Consider the following 19,466-nt stretch of genomic DNA (forward strand, 5'->3'; position numbering starts at 1 on the left):
AAGTTTATTTATATAGCACCTTTGAACACATCATTGTGAGAACCTTGAGTTGTGTTTCTGCCTGTCCGCTCAATGCGGCATCAAGGCACAGATTGTGATTAAGCACCTCTAGTGTTTACCAGGCGAAACCAACACAGTCAGAAGATAACGGAGCCTTTGAAACATCCAGGTGTCAGTGAGCCAGCCTTGGTGTTCACCTCAGTGTTGTGGGAAATGGCTAAGCTGAAACTTCACTTGTCACTGAGGGGTCTTCATTTCAGTAAGCAATTTCCAAAAGGATTTTTTGTTTGATATTTTCACCCAAAAATAAATGTGTTTTCCTTCTCCCTCTTCAAAAGTGCTTCAACACACAACCTCCCAACAAGTCATGAAAAGCTTTCAAAAGTAGGTCTTCGCTGGTCGTCGTCGGAGTTTTACCTTTTTTTATTTGACATTTGAGTCCCTGTTCCTGCATTGATGGAAAATACCTGCACTAAATGTGGAAGAACAAGTCCATCAGCAGGGAACCAGGATGCAAAAGTAAATGTTTTGTGCATTTTTTCCCCTGATTTTGGCAGCCAGCCTGCTGACAGCAGCAGAAGCTGTGTGTGAGTTGAGCTCTCTATCTGTAATGGATATTTGTTGAGAGTTGAACTTTGAGTCCTCATGAGATTCGGCCTCACACACTCGCCCATAAAAAAACCTTTTCCACGTCAAATATATGCCTTCAAACCACCAAGACTTCGAGAAAAACTAACGTCACACTCTGGACTGGATTTCTTTCTCTTTGAATCTTAAAGATGCACACTGTTGACCTTGTTTGGTGTCCTGTTAACATTTTAAACAAACATCTCTTTATGTGTTCAATGGGTTCAATTTTGTACCTAAGGGGTGTTTTCGCTGAAATTATGCGATTGGCCACTGGGAAAAAGCAAAAGTAAGGCCACAAATGCAGGTCTTGTGTAAACACGCAATACAATTACAGTGGGGAAAAAAAGTATTTAGTCAGCCACCAATTGTGCAAGTTCTCCCACTTAAAAAGATGAGAGAGGCCTGTGATTTTCATCCTAGGTATGCCTCAACTATGAGAGACAGAATGGGGGGAAAGAATCCGGGAAATCACATTTTAGGATTTGTAATGAATTAATTGGTAAATTCCTTGGTAAAATAAGTATTTGGTCACCTACAAACAAACAAGATTTCTGGATCTCACAGACCAGTAACTTCTTCTTTAAGAGCCTCCTCTTTCCTCCACTCGTTAACTGTATTAATGGCACCTGTTTGAACTCGTTATCAGTATAAAAGACACCTGTCCACAACCTCAAACAGTCACACTCCAAACTCCACTATGGCCAAGACCAAAGAGCTGTCAAAGAAAACCAGAAACAAAATTGTAGACCTGCACCAGGCTGGGAAGACTGAATCTGCAATGGGTAAGCAGCTTGGTGTGAAGAAATCAACTGTGGGAGCAATTATTAGAAAATGGAAGACATACAAGACCACTGATAATCTCCCTCGATCTGGGGCTCCACGCAAGATCTCACCCCGTGGGGTCAAAATGATCACAAGAACGGTGAGCAAAAATCCCAGAACCACACGGGGGGACCTAGTCAATGACCTGCAGAGAGCTGGGACCAAAGTAACAAAGGTTACCATCAGTAACACACTACGCCGCCAGGGACTCAAATCCTGCAGTGCCAGTACACTGCCTTAAGCCAGTACATGTCCAGGCCCGTCTGAAGTTTGCTAGAGAGCATTTAGATGATCCAGAAGAGGATTGGGAGAATGTCATATGGTCAGATGAAACCAAAATAGAACTTTTTGGTAAAAACTCAGATACAGATGTAGCACTGAATTTCGGACTCCAGCTTACAGCTTCCTGCCTACTACCTGCCAAAGACCAGTATAGAGGAATGTTAAGCCCTCCCAATATTTTCCAAGAGGGCGTTGCCAGATTTTCAAATTCAGGTTTTAACCAGGAGATGGCGCTTCATTCACAAATAAAGAAAGACAAGTTTCATGGACTTTCAGTTGTGTTTTGAAGAGCATTTGAACACATCAATATTTTAGATCAACTAAAGTATATCTAATCTTGTAATTCAATAATATATAGTCTTTATATATTAAATAATCATAATGTAAATGTTTACATTACACTTCTTTATTTGTTATGCTCATACTTTAACCTTTACAATCGTTTGCTTTAATATGCAGTATATTTTTGTGTTTGCTTCCTCCTGCTCCCTTTCGGACACATACTGTATGATTTATTATTATTATTAATATGAAGATATTATTAAGATAAGATAAGATGTTACTTTATTGACTGAACATTTTAGTTTAGAATGTGCTGTCCTACGGTAATTCAGAAGGCTCACAGGTCACATTCCGACCATTATTTAAAACAATAGGTGCTTTCACACCGTCTACAGTTTGATTTGTATAGAGGGAGCTCTGTCAGTTTTCGAATTACCCATTTGCTTTCGGGGAGCCCTATTTTTCAGAGCACATCCTGCTACTAAATATGTCACACGCACGCTCTGTTGACTGGCGCAGCAGCGCGGATGCGATCAATTGCTATAAAAAACACTCTTCTACTAATACATATGGTGTCACTATGCCGGCGGATGTGGCCGTTGTTGAAGCCTCTTCAGGCTCCGCATCGGCAGGCCTCTCCCTCGGTGTGGAGCTGTTAAGCTCGACCCTAACGCCGCTTACAGCCAGCAAACTAAAAGTTGTTTTCCGTTCACGTTGTCATTTTTAGACTCCTTCGCTTCTTTGCTTGTGAATCCAAAAGCTGTGACGCTTGGCTGTTTTCGTTTTTCAATATTTTGTTATTACACAGCCAGAGTTAAAAAAATATCAATATGAACATTTCAAATACCGCGCCGGCATCACCACCATAACCATAGCAACGTAAGTAAGAATGCAGCGCCGCCACGTACAGATGGCAACACCCAGACATATTCACAAATATAAAACAAATATTCAGAAACTGTAATGAACAATAACTATTATTTATTTCAAGAACTGTTATTTAAAGAAACTCAACATTTCTAATCTGTGTGACACAAATATGCACGATTGTTTTGGGCTCCCCCTATTTATCTCAAAGTCAGCCTTCAGGGGAGCTCCCTCCCTCTTCGGGGGAGCCAAGCTCCCCCTAGCTCCCCCCCATTTCGAACAGTGTCTGTGGCTGAATGGCCAGCGATTAGGTGCGGCGCATTTATCATAGGTGATCAGAGCTAACTGCCTGCCGTCAGATTTCATTTAAAAAACAGATCTGATTTTAAGACTATTTCTGCGCTCATAAAGAATGATAAGAATAAGAATAATGCGTATTGAACTGGTTTCATTAATTAGCGAGTTTATTTAACACTAGAACCGCCAATCGGGTCAATTTGTGTGATGTGTGTTGTGTGTGTGCAATGTAACTTTTTTTCAATAAAATATTAAAGTCTCCCAGTCCGTGACTTTTTCTGAAAGTGTGTTATGTAGCACCCTATGTTGTTAAAAATTGCATTCTAATAGCGGGATTTGACGGGTTTAGGTAGGCCTATACAAAAACCTCCGGCGGTTCTAGTGTTAAGGTAATTAGGTACAGTAGAAGCCCTTTTTTTATCAGTAACGAATTTAGCAGTTGAACATAAAAGTCAACTAACTGAGGGTCACTTGCAATGACAGTGTTGTGTCTAACTGTAAGCTTGTCACTCAGAGTAACCTACCGTTAATTTAGCTGCTGGAGAAGAAAGATCAAGGGGGGAGGGGGGGAGAGAGCTGTGGTTGATGGGCCATTAGTTGTGTAAATACACAGCTGAGAGCTGCCGTTTCATTCAGACTGTTTAAAAAACTGTAACAACGGACTATTTTTCTTAGCGGATGCATGTCAATTTAAATCAATACATACAACTATTTTTTAAGTCAATACATACAACTATTTTTTAAATCAATAAAAACATTTTCTAAATCCATAAAAGCATTTCAATTAATATTGGGAGTCATGTCATTACTTTGTTGAGAATGTGGCCGTGTAATAAGCGGGATAATTTACAGCGACTTGTTCCTTATGGGGAAAATAACACCCGTCATGTGTGTGTAGAGGTGTGTGTGGTTAAAACACTTTCATGAAGTGAAGGAATTTCCTTCTATAAAACAGCTGTGGGCAGCAGTGAGTGTCACGGACATGAATTCATAGATCAAGGCAGACTGGTGCACACACTCTCCTGTCCTGCCAGGCGACACGCCCGTTCTAAGCCGTGTCCCTCACTCCTCACATCCCAAGCATCCCCGAAAAGTGTATTATGTTGTTACATCTCAGATGTTATGTTTCAGTTGTGCTCTGTCTATGTTCAGTGATGCAAACTTGTCACCTTTCGGCGAAATTCGCCGTTTTGAATCCAAAATAAGTAGTTTGTGTGATTCATGTAGATCTGCAATACAAATATTTTTGGGGTTTGGGGGGGGCTGGGACCCGGAGTAATCTGCGGCCGTGAGCTGTTATGCGCCATCATGACACGCATGGTGTTTTTTTTTAAATATATTATAATGAAGTACGAGCTGTGTGCTCGAGTCTTCCTGCCTGTCGGCTCTGCTCATCGATGTATAATAAGGCTCTGCTGCTCCGAGATGATGGTCTAGCTTCAGCAGCTACATTACCTACGGGTGCGTTCGTTAATATTAACTGTGCGTCCGGAGTCACTGTGGCACAGACTGGACCGCTGGTGAACAGTTGTCAGAACGGGCCGTTCAGGTGTTCAGAGCAGAGCTTCCTGTCGGAGCGGCAGAGCGTGATGTGAACTGAAAAGTTTTTCTGTGGCAATATTATTTAAGGAATCGTTGAGCTAGCTAGCTAGCATACATTGTCACTATCTGCTAACGTTAGCTTTAGCCTTCTATTTCTAATAGTTTTTTTCATAGGCTATAAACAGAGGTGGTATAAGTATATATATATATTGTACTTGAGTAAAAGTAGAAGTACTCAGATCTTGTACTTGAGTAAAAGTAGAAGTACTCAGGTCTTGTACTTGAGTAAATGTAGAAGTACTCAGATCTTGTACTTGAGTAAAAGTAGAAGCACACAGATCTTGTACTAGAGTAAAAGTAGAAGTACTCAAATCTTGTACTTGAGTAAAAGTAGAAGCACACAGATCTTGTACTAGAGTAAAAGTAGAAGTACTCAGGTCTTGTACTAGAGTAAAAGTAGAAGTACTCAGATCTTGTACTTGAGTAAAAGTAATAGTCCCAGAGTGTAGGAATACTCTGTTACAGTAAAAGTCCTGCATTCAAAATGTTCCTGAAGTAAAAGTAGAAAAGTATTATCATCAAAATATAGTGAAAGTAGCGACAGTAAAAGTAGTCATTGTGCAGATTGGTCCATTTCAGAATAATAGATATGATATGTTTTATAATGATTGATCATGAAAGTGTTCTCAAAGCTCCTAAAGGTGCAGCTAGTTTGAATGACTTTGTATACTGCAGGGTAGCTTGTGGATTTACTCCAGATGGAACTAAAGTCTGATTTAACACTTGATTATATTTCACTTAATTAATCCAGATCTGTGAAGTAACTAAAGGTATTAAATACATGTAGTGGAGTCAAAGTACACCATGTACCTCTGAACTGTAGTGGAGTAGAAGAACAAAGTAGCAAAACATTGAAATACTTAAATAAAGTACAAGTATCTCAAAATTGTGCCCAAGTATAGTACTTGTTGAGTTTATGAACTTAGTTACTTTACACCATGTGGCTATAAAGATAAAAAGACTTAAGCCTTCCACAGAGGCACGAAAATACATTTTCAAAATGCTCAACAGTGCTGCCAAAATTATAAACTGACTGCTACACAATTTAAAATAAATGCTTTTATATATATTTCTATTATGTGACTCTTTGGCGTTTCTGTTATTATTAACACTGCTGCTTTAGTTGTTCTGACTGCTAAACTCCTCTGTCATTCCGTGGGGTGGGGGAGCCGGGGGCTCGGATCCTTGTCACCTTTTTCATACCTGATGAGTTTGCATCCCTGTATGTTAAAAAGCTTCAGTCACCTTAATTCATGTAATAAAAACATCTCAGGTCAGTAACACTCAAAGCTAAATGTGCAATACCATGTTCAGCTATGTTACTATTTATAATGTTATTGTTGTTACATCAGAAGATGTACATATTGAAATGATTTCTTAACCTACAGTAGGCTATTTTTTACAATGTGTGTTGGAAGGATTTATTACATTACAATGAATATTGTCATTGTTGAAGGCTTTTAGAGAAGGGTGAACTATAAGCTTGAATTACATAACATTTTATACCTAAAAACATAAAAGCCACAATAAATAAATCACAATTATTGTAGTTATTTTTACCTCCCGTATTGCTTTCAACCCACCAGCTTTTATGGTGTTGTTACGTCACTAACTGTAAGCTTGTCACATACAGTCTATGGTCACTCAGAGAACCTACTGTTAATGTAACTGCTGGAGAAGAAAGATCAGGGGGGGAGGGGGGGAGAGAGAGCTGTGGTTGATGGGCCATTTGTTGTGTAAATACACAGCTGAGAGCTGCCGTTTCATTCAGACTGTTTAAAAAACTGTAACAACGGACTATTTTTCTTAGCGGATGCATGTCAATTTAAATCAATACATACAACTATTTTTTAAATCAATAAAAACATTTTCTAAATCCATAAAAGCATTTCAATTAATATTGGGAGTCATGTCGTTACTTTGTTGAGAATGTGGCCATGTAATAAGCGGGATAATTTGCAGCGACTTGTTCCTTATGGGGAAAATAACACCCTTCATCCAGATGAGGATCCCTCCGCTACACTTTGGGATCCTGATCGACCGACGAAGCTCCATTTAAAATATACATATTTTTGGTGAATTACTGAGTTTAGGCACGTTAATAACGTTTTAATGAAGTTGAATACAGTATATTCATATGTGTCAGTGATTTCATGTCAATTCGGCGAACATAAACATAAATGATCGTGGTGAAGATGATGATTAAATTAGGATTAAAAATCGAGAGCCGGGCTGCATTTCCTCCCGTTCGTTTTTTTCGAATAACAAAATTATTTTGTTAAATAACAACATGGTGATGTTTTGTAAATGATTACATGTCTCTTATTTAGCACAGTAGTATGATATCCGTGACATATGGATCTTAACAAGGTTCCGCTGTACATCCAGCATACTGTATCTCACTTTATTTCACATGAGCTCCAGTGTGGAACCCCACTGCACCCCCTGGTGGATCAATGATCCATTGCAACTGGCTTCATTATAATTACATTTATCTATCACGGGGGCGGTCTCAAGTCAATCTGGAGGTTTTCCCTTGAGCGAGGGCAGATCACGTACCAATCAAGGCCCTCGCGTTTCAAACTGTCTGAAATGAATCGCTACATCTGTAGACGTGTTTGGAGGAGAAAGAATGCTGAGTTGCATCCAAAGAACACCATACCTACTGTGAAACATGGGGGTGGAAACATCATGCTTTGGGGCTGTTTGTCTGCAAAGGGACCAGGACGACTGATCCGTGTAAAGGAAAGAATGAATGGGGCCATGTATCGTGAGATTTTGAGTGACAACCTCCTTCCATCAGCAAGGGCATTGAAGATGAAATGTGGCTGGGTCTTTCAGCATGACAATGATCCCAGACACACCGCCCGGGCAACGAAGGAGTGGCTTCGTAAGAAGCATCTCAAGGTCCTGGAGTGGCCTAGCCAGTCTCCAGATCTCAACCCCATAGAAAATCTTTGGAGGGAGTTGAAAGTCCGTGTTGCCCAGCGACAGCCCCAAAACATCACTGCTCTAGAGGAGATCTGCATGGAGGAATGGGCCAAAATACCAGCAACAGTGCTTGAAAACCTTTTGAAGACTTACAGAAAACGTTTGACCTCTGTCATTGCCAACAAAGGGTATATAACAAAGTATTGAGATGAACTTTTGTTATTGACCAAATACTTATTTTCCACCACAATTTGCAAATAAATTCTTTAAAAATCAGATTTTTTTCACATTTTGTCTCTCATAGTTGAGGTATACCTAGGATGAAAATTACAGGCCTCTCTCATCTTTTTAAGTGGGAGAACTTGCACAATTGATGGCTTACTAAATACTTTTTTTTTGTTTTGCCCCACTGTAATTATCGCTCATTAGAAGAGTGAAAATACATCTTCAAAGTATTTATTTGGCTGTAATTCAATAGCTAAGAATGTAAAAATACCTTTTTTTTTTTATAAATGGTGCTTACAAATGTGCAATAATAAAAAATGTAAATTGCCAAGGGAAAACCACCAAAATGTTTTGGAGTAATTACGAAAGTACTATAAATGCACTAATCCTGCTATAATGACCCAAAGAAGATCTCCACTTAATTGAAGTGACTTAATATAAAAATATAAATAATAACCTTCTCATTAGAATGTGATACATCTTTTTTAACAATAGATTACATTGGTTACTTCCTTTTATATGTTAGGCGCCTGGGTGACAAGCTCCCAGGAAGTCTGCAGACGTTGATGCAATATTTAGTGGCCAAAGGGTGGTACTACAACTTATGGGCCCAAAAATACTTTTCCTCATTGAGTGAGAAAGAGATGTCTGTACATCAGCAGATTTGATTTTTTTAGCTAAATCAACTACCCAGTACGACCCCTTTTTATAGCCCCTATGTTAATCAATAGGGTTTTGCGCTTAAAGCCAAAACCAGAGTTATTTTTCCTCTTCATTCATTTCACTGAGACGAGATCGGCCTAAACGCACGGACTAGTACAGGTACTTTTGCTCTCGAGATTCAGGCCATTGGACATATGCTCTACTCACAGTTTGTTTCCTTTGAGGGCAGCGTGGTGCAGCAGGTTGAAGCCTCGATTGTTCTGCTGTGTGAAGTCAATGTTGGGCACCAAGATCAAGATCTCAATGATATTGCGGAAATCTTTAGCGATGGCGTCATGGAGCGGTGTGTCCCCATATGAATCCTGATTGGGGGAGAAACAGTTGGTTTTTAAAGTGGCCTAGTAAGAGAGACTTTCACACATTAAGCCAGTACGAGATATCCGGGCCTATTTGTTAGTCATGCTGAGACATGACACAGCAACATTTAAATTACCGTTTAAAATGAAATGGCTGAAATCTAGACAATTAAGAGTGTAATGGATGCTGTAGTTAATTCTTATTATGCAGAGTACAAACTAAAAACCTCTAGGCTTTCACTCCATGTGTTTATATGAGCAGACAGTACTCAAGCAGAAAAAATAAGCTGTTAGTGAATTCGGGGTATGGTTGCAGGCATGTGAGACCGTCTGGAAAATGCCCTACTAAGACACTACAATGCTTGAGTGAATATTCAAGGTTTTTAACTTTTTAATGACACAATCAACAGATCCCAATTAATGTAGATAAATAATATGCAAGGAGTGGAAAAATAAGAATCAAACACTTAAATCTTCACTAGTATTTGTTCGGTATTGCGAAAAATAGTAATGAAAGGCCAATCAGAAGCATGTCAGGGCCTCTCACCTGGAGATTGACATCAGCAGAGTGTTCGGTCAGCACTCGCACCACGTCTGTGAAGCCCTTGTTGACAGATATGTGGAGGGCCGTGCACATGGAGTTGTTCAGGAGGTTGACATTTGCCCCCTTGCTCAACAGCAGCCGGGTGATATCTGCCTGGTTACTAAACGGAGATGAAGAATAAATAGGAAAAGATGCAGATTAATCATCACTGTTATATATTTATTGTGATTCAAATTTCCAAACTGTTCTCTATTCAAATTCATTCAAACCAGTATTTGAAATCTCAAATGCCTATTCTGAAATCCTGGACAAAGCTCAAGGGTTGCATACTACGTGAGAGTAATATCCCTTTTAATTACTGCCATTTTGTTTGCATGGTGCACCACTGCTGCAAGAGTTCATTCCTGAAGAGATTTTGAAAATGCTGACTTCACGAGTATATGGTAATCTGAGGAGAGGATAAGACACAGCTGACTGATTAGGCAACACTTTAATGCGGTCACTTCTGTGAATGGATTATCACATTACAAGAAAAGACACAGACAGCTCTACTGTAAGTCTGTCAGTCTGCAAGTCTTCCTTAAGACACAAGGAGCACCTTTGTACAAACTCAAACGTGTGCAAGAAAACTGTGTGTGTCCTTACCCAAAGGCAGTGTAGTGCAATGCTGTGTCTCCGTCTTCATCCTTAACCTCGATGGAGCTGTTGGCCTGCAGCAGGGCCTTCACCACCTCCATGTGTCCTTGGTGAGCAGCCACCTGCAGTGCAGTCTTGCCCTGGTTCTTTATATCCACCTGACAGCAACACAAAGGTGGAGCAAGACTCATGAGAGGCAGTGACAGCTTGGACATTAAGAGATGAACATCAACACGTTGGTCATACACTCGATACATAATCCCAATAAGTAGTGCAGTCATCAGAAGGCAGAAATATAGTCTTAAACATAAAAGTAATTAATTTTCTCACAAATGAATTAAAAAAAAAATCACCTGAGATTATACTATAGAAGTCATATGTAAAGGCAATTATAAGCGTGTTGTAAAACATTTTAAACCAACTGTAGGTCATAGCAATTTGTCAGTTAAATAATAGTGTAAGACAGACTGAGCATTTCCGACATTGAAGTGGCAAATGAACAACAAGAAAAAAAACTGTTTGTAAAATGAATATGGTTGATTCACGAAAGCAACACTTGAATTTTGAATTTTTTCTTATTATAAAAATATATATTTTTGGTCGAAGAACATTATCGCCAACTCCTACTACTATATTACCAGCTGTCTAAATTGAAAACAAATAAATCCTTTATTTAAGTGACTAACTTGTACTGAAAGTCTTTTTCACAGGGCCAACATATCGTTTTAGCAATCCTAAATAGCCATAGTATCCTCATTTCTCTCTGTAGATGAAATGTATAAATAGAGTAAATTACATAATAATACATAAAAATAAAAGTTTATTTGTGAGAGGAGTTGCAGATTCTTTCAAGTCAATACTTTAAAGAGACATTAGAGTTTGTCTGTTACGAGAGCTGTTATGTCACTCTGGCCTTTAAATTCCCCGCCCCCAGTCTTGGTGTCCCGGTAGCAAGAGCTCTTGGAACGGGCAGTGGACTGCAGCAGAGAGGAGTAGGGGTGCACTAACCTTGTCGGGATATTTCTGCACCAACTCCCGCACTTTGTTGGCACTGCCGTGCGCTGCCTCGATGACCAGCCGGCTGGGATTGTCCTGCTCCGTGGACTGAGAGAGCAGCTTCTCCAACACCGATATGACTGTACCTGCACAGAGACATAGGCAGGTGAAGGGAGGGGGGAGATGTTGTGAAATAAGGGGGATAAACAAGAGAGACAAAAGGATTAATAAAGCTAAATCAGTCCAAAGTAAACAACATTATACAAATTGTTTCGAAAATTCTTCCAGAGGGCTAAAATAGCAGACAGACAGGTTAGCTGAGCTCAATTCAAAACCACAGGAATGAGTCAAAATGCCCCCAATCTGACCACACACACAGCACTGTTGCCAAGCTCCCACCCGCTGAGGTGAACACATGCACAGAGCTGATTTAGTAATGACGTGCTGCCAAAGCCTCTCGCTGTCAACATGCAGTATCATGACATGCAAGAGTGAAGAACACTTAAAAAAATGACAGCCCATAAATACACTGCTGAAAAAGAGACGGACAGGGAATGGCCATGACCATTTCCACAGCCTGAATGTGAAAGCATGCAGCTGGAATGAGGACAGGGGAGAATGAGAAAATGCCCGCAGAAGGTAAAGCCGGAGCTGGAGTGTTAGAGATGAGCCCCCTCGTCCCGGCAGAGGCCTTACTTCCAGATTCGTTGGGGTTCTCGGCCGTCATGAGGTTGGCGTCCACCTCCACCGTCTGGCCCGTGAGGCACGCTGGGTTGAAGGTCCACGTCTGGCCTCCGAATGCCACCCGAAGGTCACCATCCGCATATACTTTCAACACCTTCCCGGCATGGCCGAGCACCTAGGGACAAAAACAGTGAGTAAGGCGGATGTGGTATGGGTGGGTGAGAATGAAAGAGTAGAATAGTAGATAACAATGGAGAAGGTTGACAAATAACCAGGCTGAATTCAAAAAAGCATCTTTAAATTTGATTACTTCCAGATGTTCACACAATTTTTGGGAAGTAGTTCACTTTTAATTCTTAGGGAGACAAATGCAGGCTTTACTTTGGCACAGTTAACATCATGCACACAGACAAGGGGTAACATAAACATATCAGAATACTGAGGTGGGACAAAGTCCTTTAATTGCAAGTGATACGTCTTAGTTATGAAAGTCAAGTTGCACATCCAGACATGCAAAGTGCCAGGTCAAAACTTTAATAAAATGTTTTTTAATTTCATATCCTAAACAAGTAACCATCTAATTTAATTTAAATGTTAATGATTTTCAGGTTGAGTGTCTATCTCCTAGTAGCAGTTAGAACATTACATAAATATAGTAAATAATAATGAGTCATTGCTGGGGACATTCCAAGTCAAAAGACTTAAGTCCAAAACAACATATAAGGGTCATTTTAGGACAACAACAAATGATGGTAATATCAAAAGTATCATCAAAAATACAATGATTGTTCTAATTTGTTATATATTCTTCAAATGTATGACTATAACATTTCAGAGATTACTCAAGTGTTGTTGCTTGTGCATTTGTATATTTCTCTTTCTTTAAAATGTATTACATTCAAGTATTTTTTCCCCTCTCCTGCTCTGTTATCTTCCTATTATTCTACCTACAATTGAGTTAAAAGTAGTTATTTTTATTTTGTAAAGTCAGCTATAAAGTCATCATGACCTCAGTCTAAAGATTCAGTCACACTCTTGTCACAGTCATGTGCCTCAAGTCCACACCTCTGCCCCAGGAGAGCATGACTTCAGCATCTATAACTAATGCTGAAACACCATGCGGCATTAGTGTTATCAGGCTATTATCTATAATGAGGCTAAATGAGCATACAGGAGCCATGCTGTCTGTCCACTCTCCATGGCCAGCCTGTAGTCTCTTCACACTGTCGATGTCCTCCAATACTTTTACTAGTTCGCCAACTCCAAAAGTGTTCACCTAGTGGAAAGAAAGATGGAGAAATTGTTACCAAACTACAAACATATTTATAATCCAGATAAAGTCCAATTAAACTGAAGTTCTGAAGCATGTGAGATCCTCATATCTGTAACTATACCTTGGTGAGGGCCCCAGGATGGAAAGTCCAGCGGATGTTGTTGCTGTACTGGACTCTGACATCGCCTCTGTCAGTAATTCTGTGAATAGTCCCGATCCGGCAAATGTACTGCAAACACAAATAGGCCGTTTCACCCAGGGTGTCTCTGTGCACGCCCGTGACCTTAATGTTCCCTTTAGCAGCTGTGATTTGAAAGTTGGACGCTCCGTTTCCTTTCACTCTGTTGCACGCCAATGTCCATCTGAGACACTTATATAAATATTCTGTATGCCAGGCTTGAGAGGCACGTGTGTTATGATTGTTTGAGGGAATATTTGTAGAAATATTTTGGTGAAGTACAAAGAGTTCATTGAAGCATACTGGAAAAGATAGGGGAAGTTCATGTTGTACTTTTCATTAGAGGAACTCCTCAGGGAGCTATGTTAAGCTCTCTTTAGTTAATATGTTTGTGTGATTTCTCTCTCTGGCAGAAGGGAAGACTTTAATACCTCTGCCATTTTGGGGTTCCACCCTCCATGGCCCTCCTGCATCTGTCGTAGGATTTCCATCTCCAGGAGACATTTGACCTTGTCGCCCTGCTGGAAGGAGTGGCCGTCAGCGCTCTCCTGGCGTTGCAGCTCTGCATGCTCTCCTGGATGGACAGGCGTTGTTTTAAAGAGTTACAATGGTTTTACAAAGCCGACATCAACAAAAGTTTAGGTTTGAAGGTAGCATGTCTATAATTGTTCCATTCCATCATATTTACATTGTTGTAATGTTTACAAATGTCAAGCAAAAATACGTCAAATAATTAGAAGAAAATAGGGCAAACAGGTTGTCACTTAGAATGTTTTTCTGAATACCTATTACCTTACAGTACAGAGAAATTATGTTAGGGTTGAATATTAAATGGAGGGCTGAACTGCACTTATCAGTTGGAAGTAGGGATGGACTTAATGTTTTTTTTGTCAATCAAGCTTTTTTATGATGCATTTCCCTCTAAAAAATATGGATAATTATATGTTTTAAATTGTGAATCTAGACTGATTATTTTATATAGGTACATTCTCTTTGACCACAGTGAACTATTTTTGGTAACGCTAAACAGCAACAAATATGGATTGAAAATAATATTTCAAGAGAAATAAAAAAATGTTGTGTTTATTGATTTATTTGTTCAATAAATGTTGAATTTTGGACTCAACCACGATCTTGTGTGGTCCAAACTTGCGAAATGACACGACGCACAAGAATCAGATTGTTCATGAAGCCGATATTTGTCCAATATACTCCTAACTATCCGGTGTTATCCCTTACAAAACTGAGTCATTAATGACTTAAAATCATATTTTTGAAACATGAATCTGTTGTTCTTACCGAGCCTTGGTAGGTGCTCTTTGTAATAGAATCCTCCTTGACCATCAGAAACGTATTTTAGGTCCACTTTTCCTTTGTGGCCCATTCGGTAGACATTGGTGGTGCCATTAGACCAGGTGACACTGGCCACGCTGCGACCGGACTCCGTGTCCCAGCCGCGAATGTCCACTACCTTCCCAACCTTACCCTCCCCGCCTACACACGCATACATACACAGACAAATGTGCAAGAAACAATAATGTATCATTGTTGGGAGAAAAGCAAAGATTAAGGCAGTGAAAATACATTGGCTCTTTAAAGAAGGAAAAATGATTAGATGCAGAGACAGAGAGTGAAGTTAATGTGTTTGGATCAGGAGAGAAAACATGAAATTATTCACTGTAAAATGACAACAGGCTCAATGTAGACATATGACACAATGAGAAGACAGACACAGAGGTGTGGGAGAAACAGCTCCCCTGTAGAGACATAAGCTGACAAGTGTCACTCACTTCCAATTTTCAATAGCATCAAGTCAAAATTAAGGGATTAACCTAAATATTTTTACATCAAGTTTAACAATGCAAGAAAACCCTTTTTCAAGCCATTAAAGTTCCTAACCACCACACCAGCTAAACCAGTGACCCGTAAGACTACATGCTGGGGGTTTCTGAGCATGCTCAGAGCGCACACACAGTTTAAGCCTGATGAGTGACTTCACCAAACCCCAGGGCGATGATTTCAAAGACACCAAAAGGACATTTTGACTCATTCGCTCTCGCCCAGAAAAAAAAAAAGCGTTGCTATTCTCAGAGACAAAGATGAACCCAACCCGGGAAAGATGAAGACATACTGTAGTAGCATTCCTTATTCCCCTAAAGGGAACATACAAAGGCTGGAATTTAGCTCACTAATGTGGAAGAGTGCTTTAATATTAAAACTATTTTAAACATCAGGCAGAACAGGTTGTCTCAAAATGGCAACAGTGTAGACTGCAGACATTCTTAAAAGCCAGGAATGCGCAATATCTATTCTCTACTTTCTCAACACTTGCAGGGTAGACTGTGTTTTAAGTGAATGGGCTTCTCAGTTTATGCCACTACACAGGAAAAAGAGAAACAAAGAAGATACATGTTACAGAAACAAGGACACTCAAACAGGCACATCTGTGGAGCAGACTCAGATGAGTCACAGGCAATATAAATGCACGCAGACACAAAGTAACAGGACATAGTGCGGGTTAATGAGACGTGAGGTTGGGATGTTATTATAGGCTGTGGATGGAGAAACACTTTGAAGAGGAATACAGCTCCATGCTCGAGAAGGTAGGGGGGCCTGCTGAGTTAGCAGGACAGAGCTGGTGGTTAAGAACATCTCCCCCCACAAACACCACTCACCGTCTTGGTTGCCCCAGTCCCAGTCAGGTCCACGAACCACTTTGACCCCCTGGAAGATTCCTTTGAGGATGATCCGTGGGAGGTTCTGCCTCGGTGCCAAGCACACTCTGCGATATAAGAGCACAAAGACACAGCTGATCAAACTGCTCGACAGACCATCAAAGACAATGTAGAGACTTTATATGAAATCCCTTGTCACACAATCCATATTAACAAGACCAACACAACATGAAATAGCGAAGAATAAGTGCAGTACCACAGTATTTCTATGTGAATGCATTTACCTCATCATTCATTTGTCAGTATTAAGGACTCAGATTTTACGATTTAAAAAAAAAGGTTTTAAGAGTAAATGTAGTCTATCAATCATAAATCCAATTTAAATTGTATCTTTAATTTGTTTAATTATTATCCTAAATGTTTGAAACCAACAAAACCTTTTTGTTTCAAGTGTTTTAAACGTGAATCAGCCTTTTTTATCCTCTTATTAGCACAGTGCAACCTGTCTCATGTGATCCCCCTATCATGTGTGTGTTCTCTGCCTAACGTCCAACTTCTCATTAATTTGCAGAATTTTGTTTATTGTGGCACAGTTCTTCCACAAGTGGTCAAGAGATAAGCAGGAAATACCTGACAGTAGTTAAGACAAAGTATTTCTTCGGATGGGATTTCCCATCTGTCAAAGGCTCAACTCAAAATAAATATATAGGAAACCAATGCATAGCTGCCGACACCCTGACTAACAGCCCAAATTGCCATTAAAGATTCAGGCAATCTAAGAGAAAGTAATTTCCTCAAAATCTGACATACCTTATGGTAAAGATTTGATCAGATCTTGGCGCAAAGGAGCTGCCTATTCCCATACTTTGACGAGATCAAACCTCGGCTTCCATTTAAGGCAAACAGCTTTTTGAAAAGACTCAAAGTCATATACAATCCAGTGTGATCAAAAGAAGAAGAGCCTTGTCAGAGCTGTCGTCCTCAGGGAGTCTGATAGAGGCTTTGCTGCTTCCACATGTCTGTCTGCCGGGTATTGCTTCAAGTTAGCCTTGGCTAACTTCATCCCCCGCCAATGGAAACACATTTAAGGTTCCTGGGTGCTTTGGCAGGAAACAGAAGGACGTTTGACTCTTAGAGCCAACTAAAAGTAAATCCTAGCATGGGACTGGGCTTTGACATGTCGGTGCCGAGAGTGTATCTGTAAACAGAGCTTTGAGCCTAATCCCTTGACAGCAGATCCATCAGGAAGCAGGCCACCACTGGGCAAAGTATATGAGAAATATAAATAGAGATATAGAAAAAACAGTGGTTCATTTGTTAAGTATACATATCCTTCATTGCTTCAATTCATTAATTTTGCTGCTGGGTTTTAAGAGCTTTTCAAGGATTTTTGTTTATAAATGGAACAACTGTGATAAGGCCAACTAGTTCCGGTAACAGACTTCCTGAACTTGTAGTATTAAGGGTCAAGGAGTGAATGTAGCAACCTGTGCCAATTTCCTTATTAAGTTCAGACATGAAGGACTGACTCTAAAAGATACCAAGAGCAGTACTTTCTATAATGAAAGATGAAGAGCTGTTTAGTAAGAGAAAATAGTTTTCCAAAGACTGGATCGATGGATTATATCAGTGGTAAATGGGGTGTAAACAGACAGATGACCTCAGTGTTTGACATGTGTTCCGGTGCAGCTACTCCGAAAAAGACAACAGCTCTCTGAAGGGATCAAGATTTTTAATCCTGCCTGGCTGAATGTCACCAGTGCTCCCAGACAGGATCAGGAACTGCCACCTTCTGACATAACGGCTGGGTCAACAGTCAGACAAGTGAATTTTAACCTTTGAGAGGCAGTGAAGTAAACAGAATTAAGCTTTATTTGTTGAAATCAAAAGCGAGGGAACAGAAAAAAAATAATTCACATTAATTGGTTAAACTATTAGGTAGTGTAATGGTAAACATTTTGAGTGGAATGATGGTTGACGGCTTCATCTTAAAATTCAGATGGCCGTGGTTAAAAATGTCACCCGGTTTTTACAGCAGTTTTTGAAAAGTGGCCCCTTGCCCATTTACGGTCAGCTCCATGAGCTGGACACAAACCAAAAGAATAGCCCACCTTTCTGATCGGAAGGAAAAACATAGCTTCTTTTAAATTGATAGAAAAGGTAGGAAATTGGGGTATGCATACCTGCCTGTAAATATTAGTGGAATATTCATTTTCATTAGCCATTTTAAAAGCTTATAAGAATTATTGTCTTTTTTCAGAATAAAGTTCCCTTTCAGGACACTTTAAGCATGTATTAATTGTTTAATGTCTAACAAATGTGCTTTAGTCCACGCTTCACGTACCAAAAGAATGAAACGTTTTAAAAAACATTCAGGAGGACAGCAGTTGTGTGAGTGAAAACGAGAGTTAAACGTTCATATATTGCAAACAAGCTTGGAAATTCCAGAGAAAGTGCTGGAAAACTTGGGATGATATAAGAAGCGTTGGGTTGGACGTGACGTGAATACTACACTTGACCTCTTCTATTTAGGTGGTGCAGTGTAGCTTGATCAGAAGGGAAAAGGATTAGGAATTGGGTTGACCGGATATATACCCTGGAACTTTCTGTATGGCGTTTGTGTGGAGCCGATTAACCAGCTGCACACCAACCATCTCATCGTAAACATATGGTACACGCATATGCTGCCCTGAGCACTCAGCATAACCACACACGTCTCAATGTTGTGTAAACTCAGTAACTAAATAAAGAAACCTTTAAGCCATTGAGATCACTGAACAGCCACTTACATCGTGACATGTCATAGGGGCTGCAGATCATTTTCTAGATTCATCTTTTTGATCTATAAAATTATGAAAAATATCCATACTGTTGCTCAAAGTCTTAAAACATCTAGTAATGGCAGTCCAAAACCAAATCATATTCACTTAAATAGTATATAAAACATCTGAAAGCAGAAAAATCTCTATATTTAAGTTTCTCAAAACAGCATTAGTTTTGCTAATTTGGCACTTTAACGATTAATATATAATCAAAAATATTTGTAATTATTATATTAATCAATATGTCTAATTTTTTAATGCAGCCCTACACTACATTTATGGCATTACATCGATATAAATCGTATATCTTAAACAATCATGGTAATAAAAATGCTCTAGTCCGTGTAGATACAACACACAGAGTCAAATGAAGTAACACTAATACACAGCTTAATGCTTTGCTATAAATACACCTTCCTATCCAAAACCTGTTATCCAATGCATGTTGTCTAGGAAGTTGAAAATGTTAATTTGCTAATCCTCCGCAGCTGAGAATGTCAACAAGCTAATCCAGTCAAATCTGTGGTGATTACAAAGGGACACCCACTCACGGTCCATCCGGCTCACAACATGTTTGTGATGGAGTTTAAGCAAGTCGCACCAGTTTATAGTGTTGACAACTTCCCATTGTGCCCTCAGGACCCCGACTAACTTCCTGCCTAAAGTATGTCTACAAACTACAAATAGATCCACCCTGCTTT

The 19,466-nt window shown here is 39.7% G+C and overlaps 1 protein-coding gene across 5 annotated transcripts in view; it reads right to left on the minus strand.

The window, feature by feature from the left end:
• Positions 1 to 19,466, minus strand: part of mib2 (MIB E3 ubiquitin protein ligase 2) — a 58,206-nt gene that overhangs the window by 18,692 nt on the left and 20,048 nt on the right. For 4 of the 5 annotated variants that reach the window (XM_079676943.1, XM_079676944.1, XM_079676941.1 and 1 more), the window contains exons 4-13: positions 15,944 to 16,050; positions 14,568 to 14,762; positions 13,700 to 13,842; positions 13,212 to 13,319; positions 12,989 to 13,093; positions 11,830 to 11,992; positions 11,146 to 11,279; positions 10,147 to 10,295; positions 9,505 to 9,661; positions 8,809 to 8,963 (exon numbers count right to left, since the gene is read on the minus strand). In XM_079676943.1, the coding sequence (XP_079533069.1) occupies positions 8,809 to 8,963; positions 9,505 to 9,661; positions 10,147 to 10,295; positions 11,146 to 11,279; positions 11,830 to 11,992; positions 12,989 to 13,093; positions 13,212 to 13,319; positions 13,700 to 13,842; positions 14,568 to 14,762; positions 15,944 to 16,050 (1,416 nt within the window). The remainder of the gene's footprint in view (positions 1 to 8,808; positions 8,964 to 9,504; positions 9,662 to 10,146; positions 10,296 to 11,145; positions 11,280 to 11,829; positions 11,993 to 12,988; positions 13,094 to 13,211; positions 13,320 to 13,699; positions 13,843 to 14,567; positions 14,763 to 15,943; positions 16,051 to 19,466) is intronic. The other variant, XM_079676942.1, reaches the window with a different exon arrangement.

This window comes from Notothenia rossii (assembly GCF_949606895.1).
Source record: "Notothenia rossii genome assembly, chromosome: 4".
Lineage (NCBI taxonomy): Eukaryota > Metazoa > Chordata > Actinopteri > Perciformes > Nototheniidae > Notothenia > Notothenia rossii.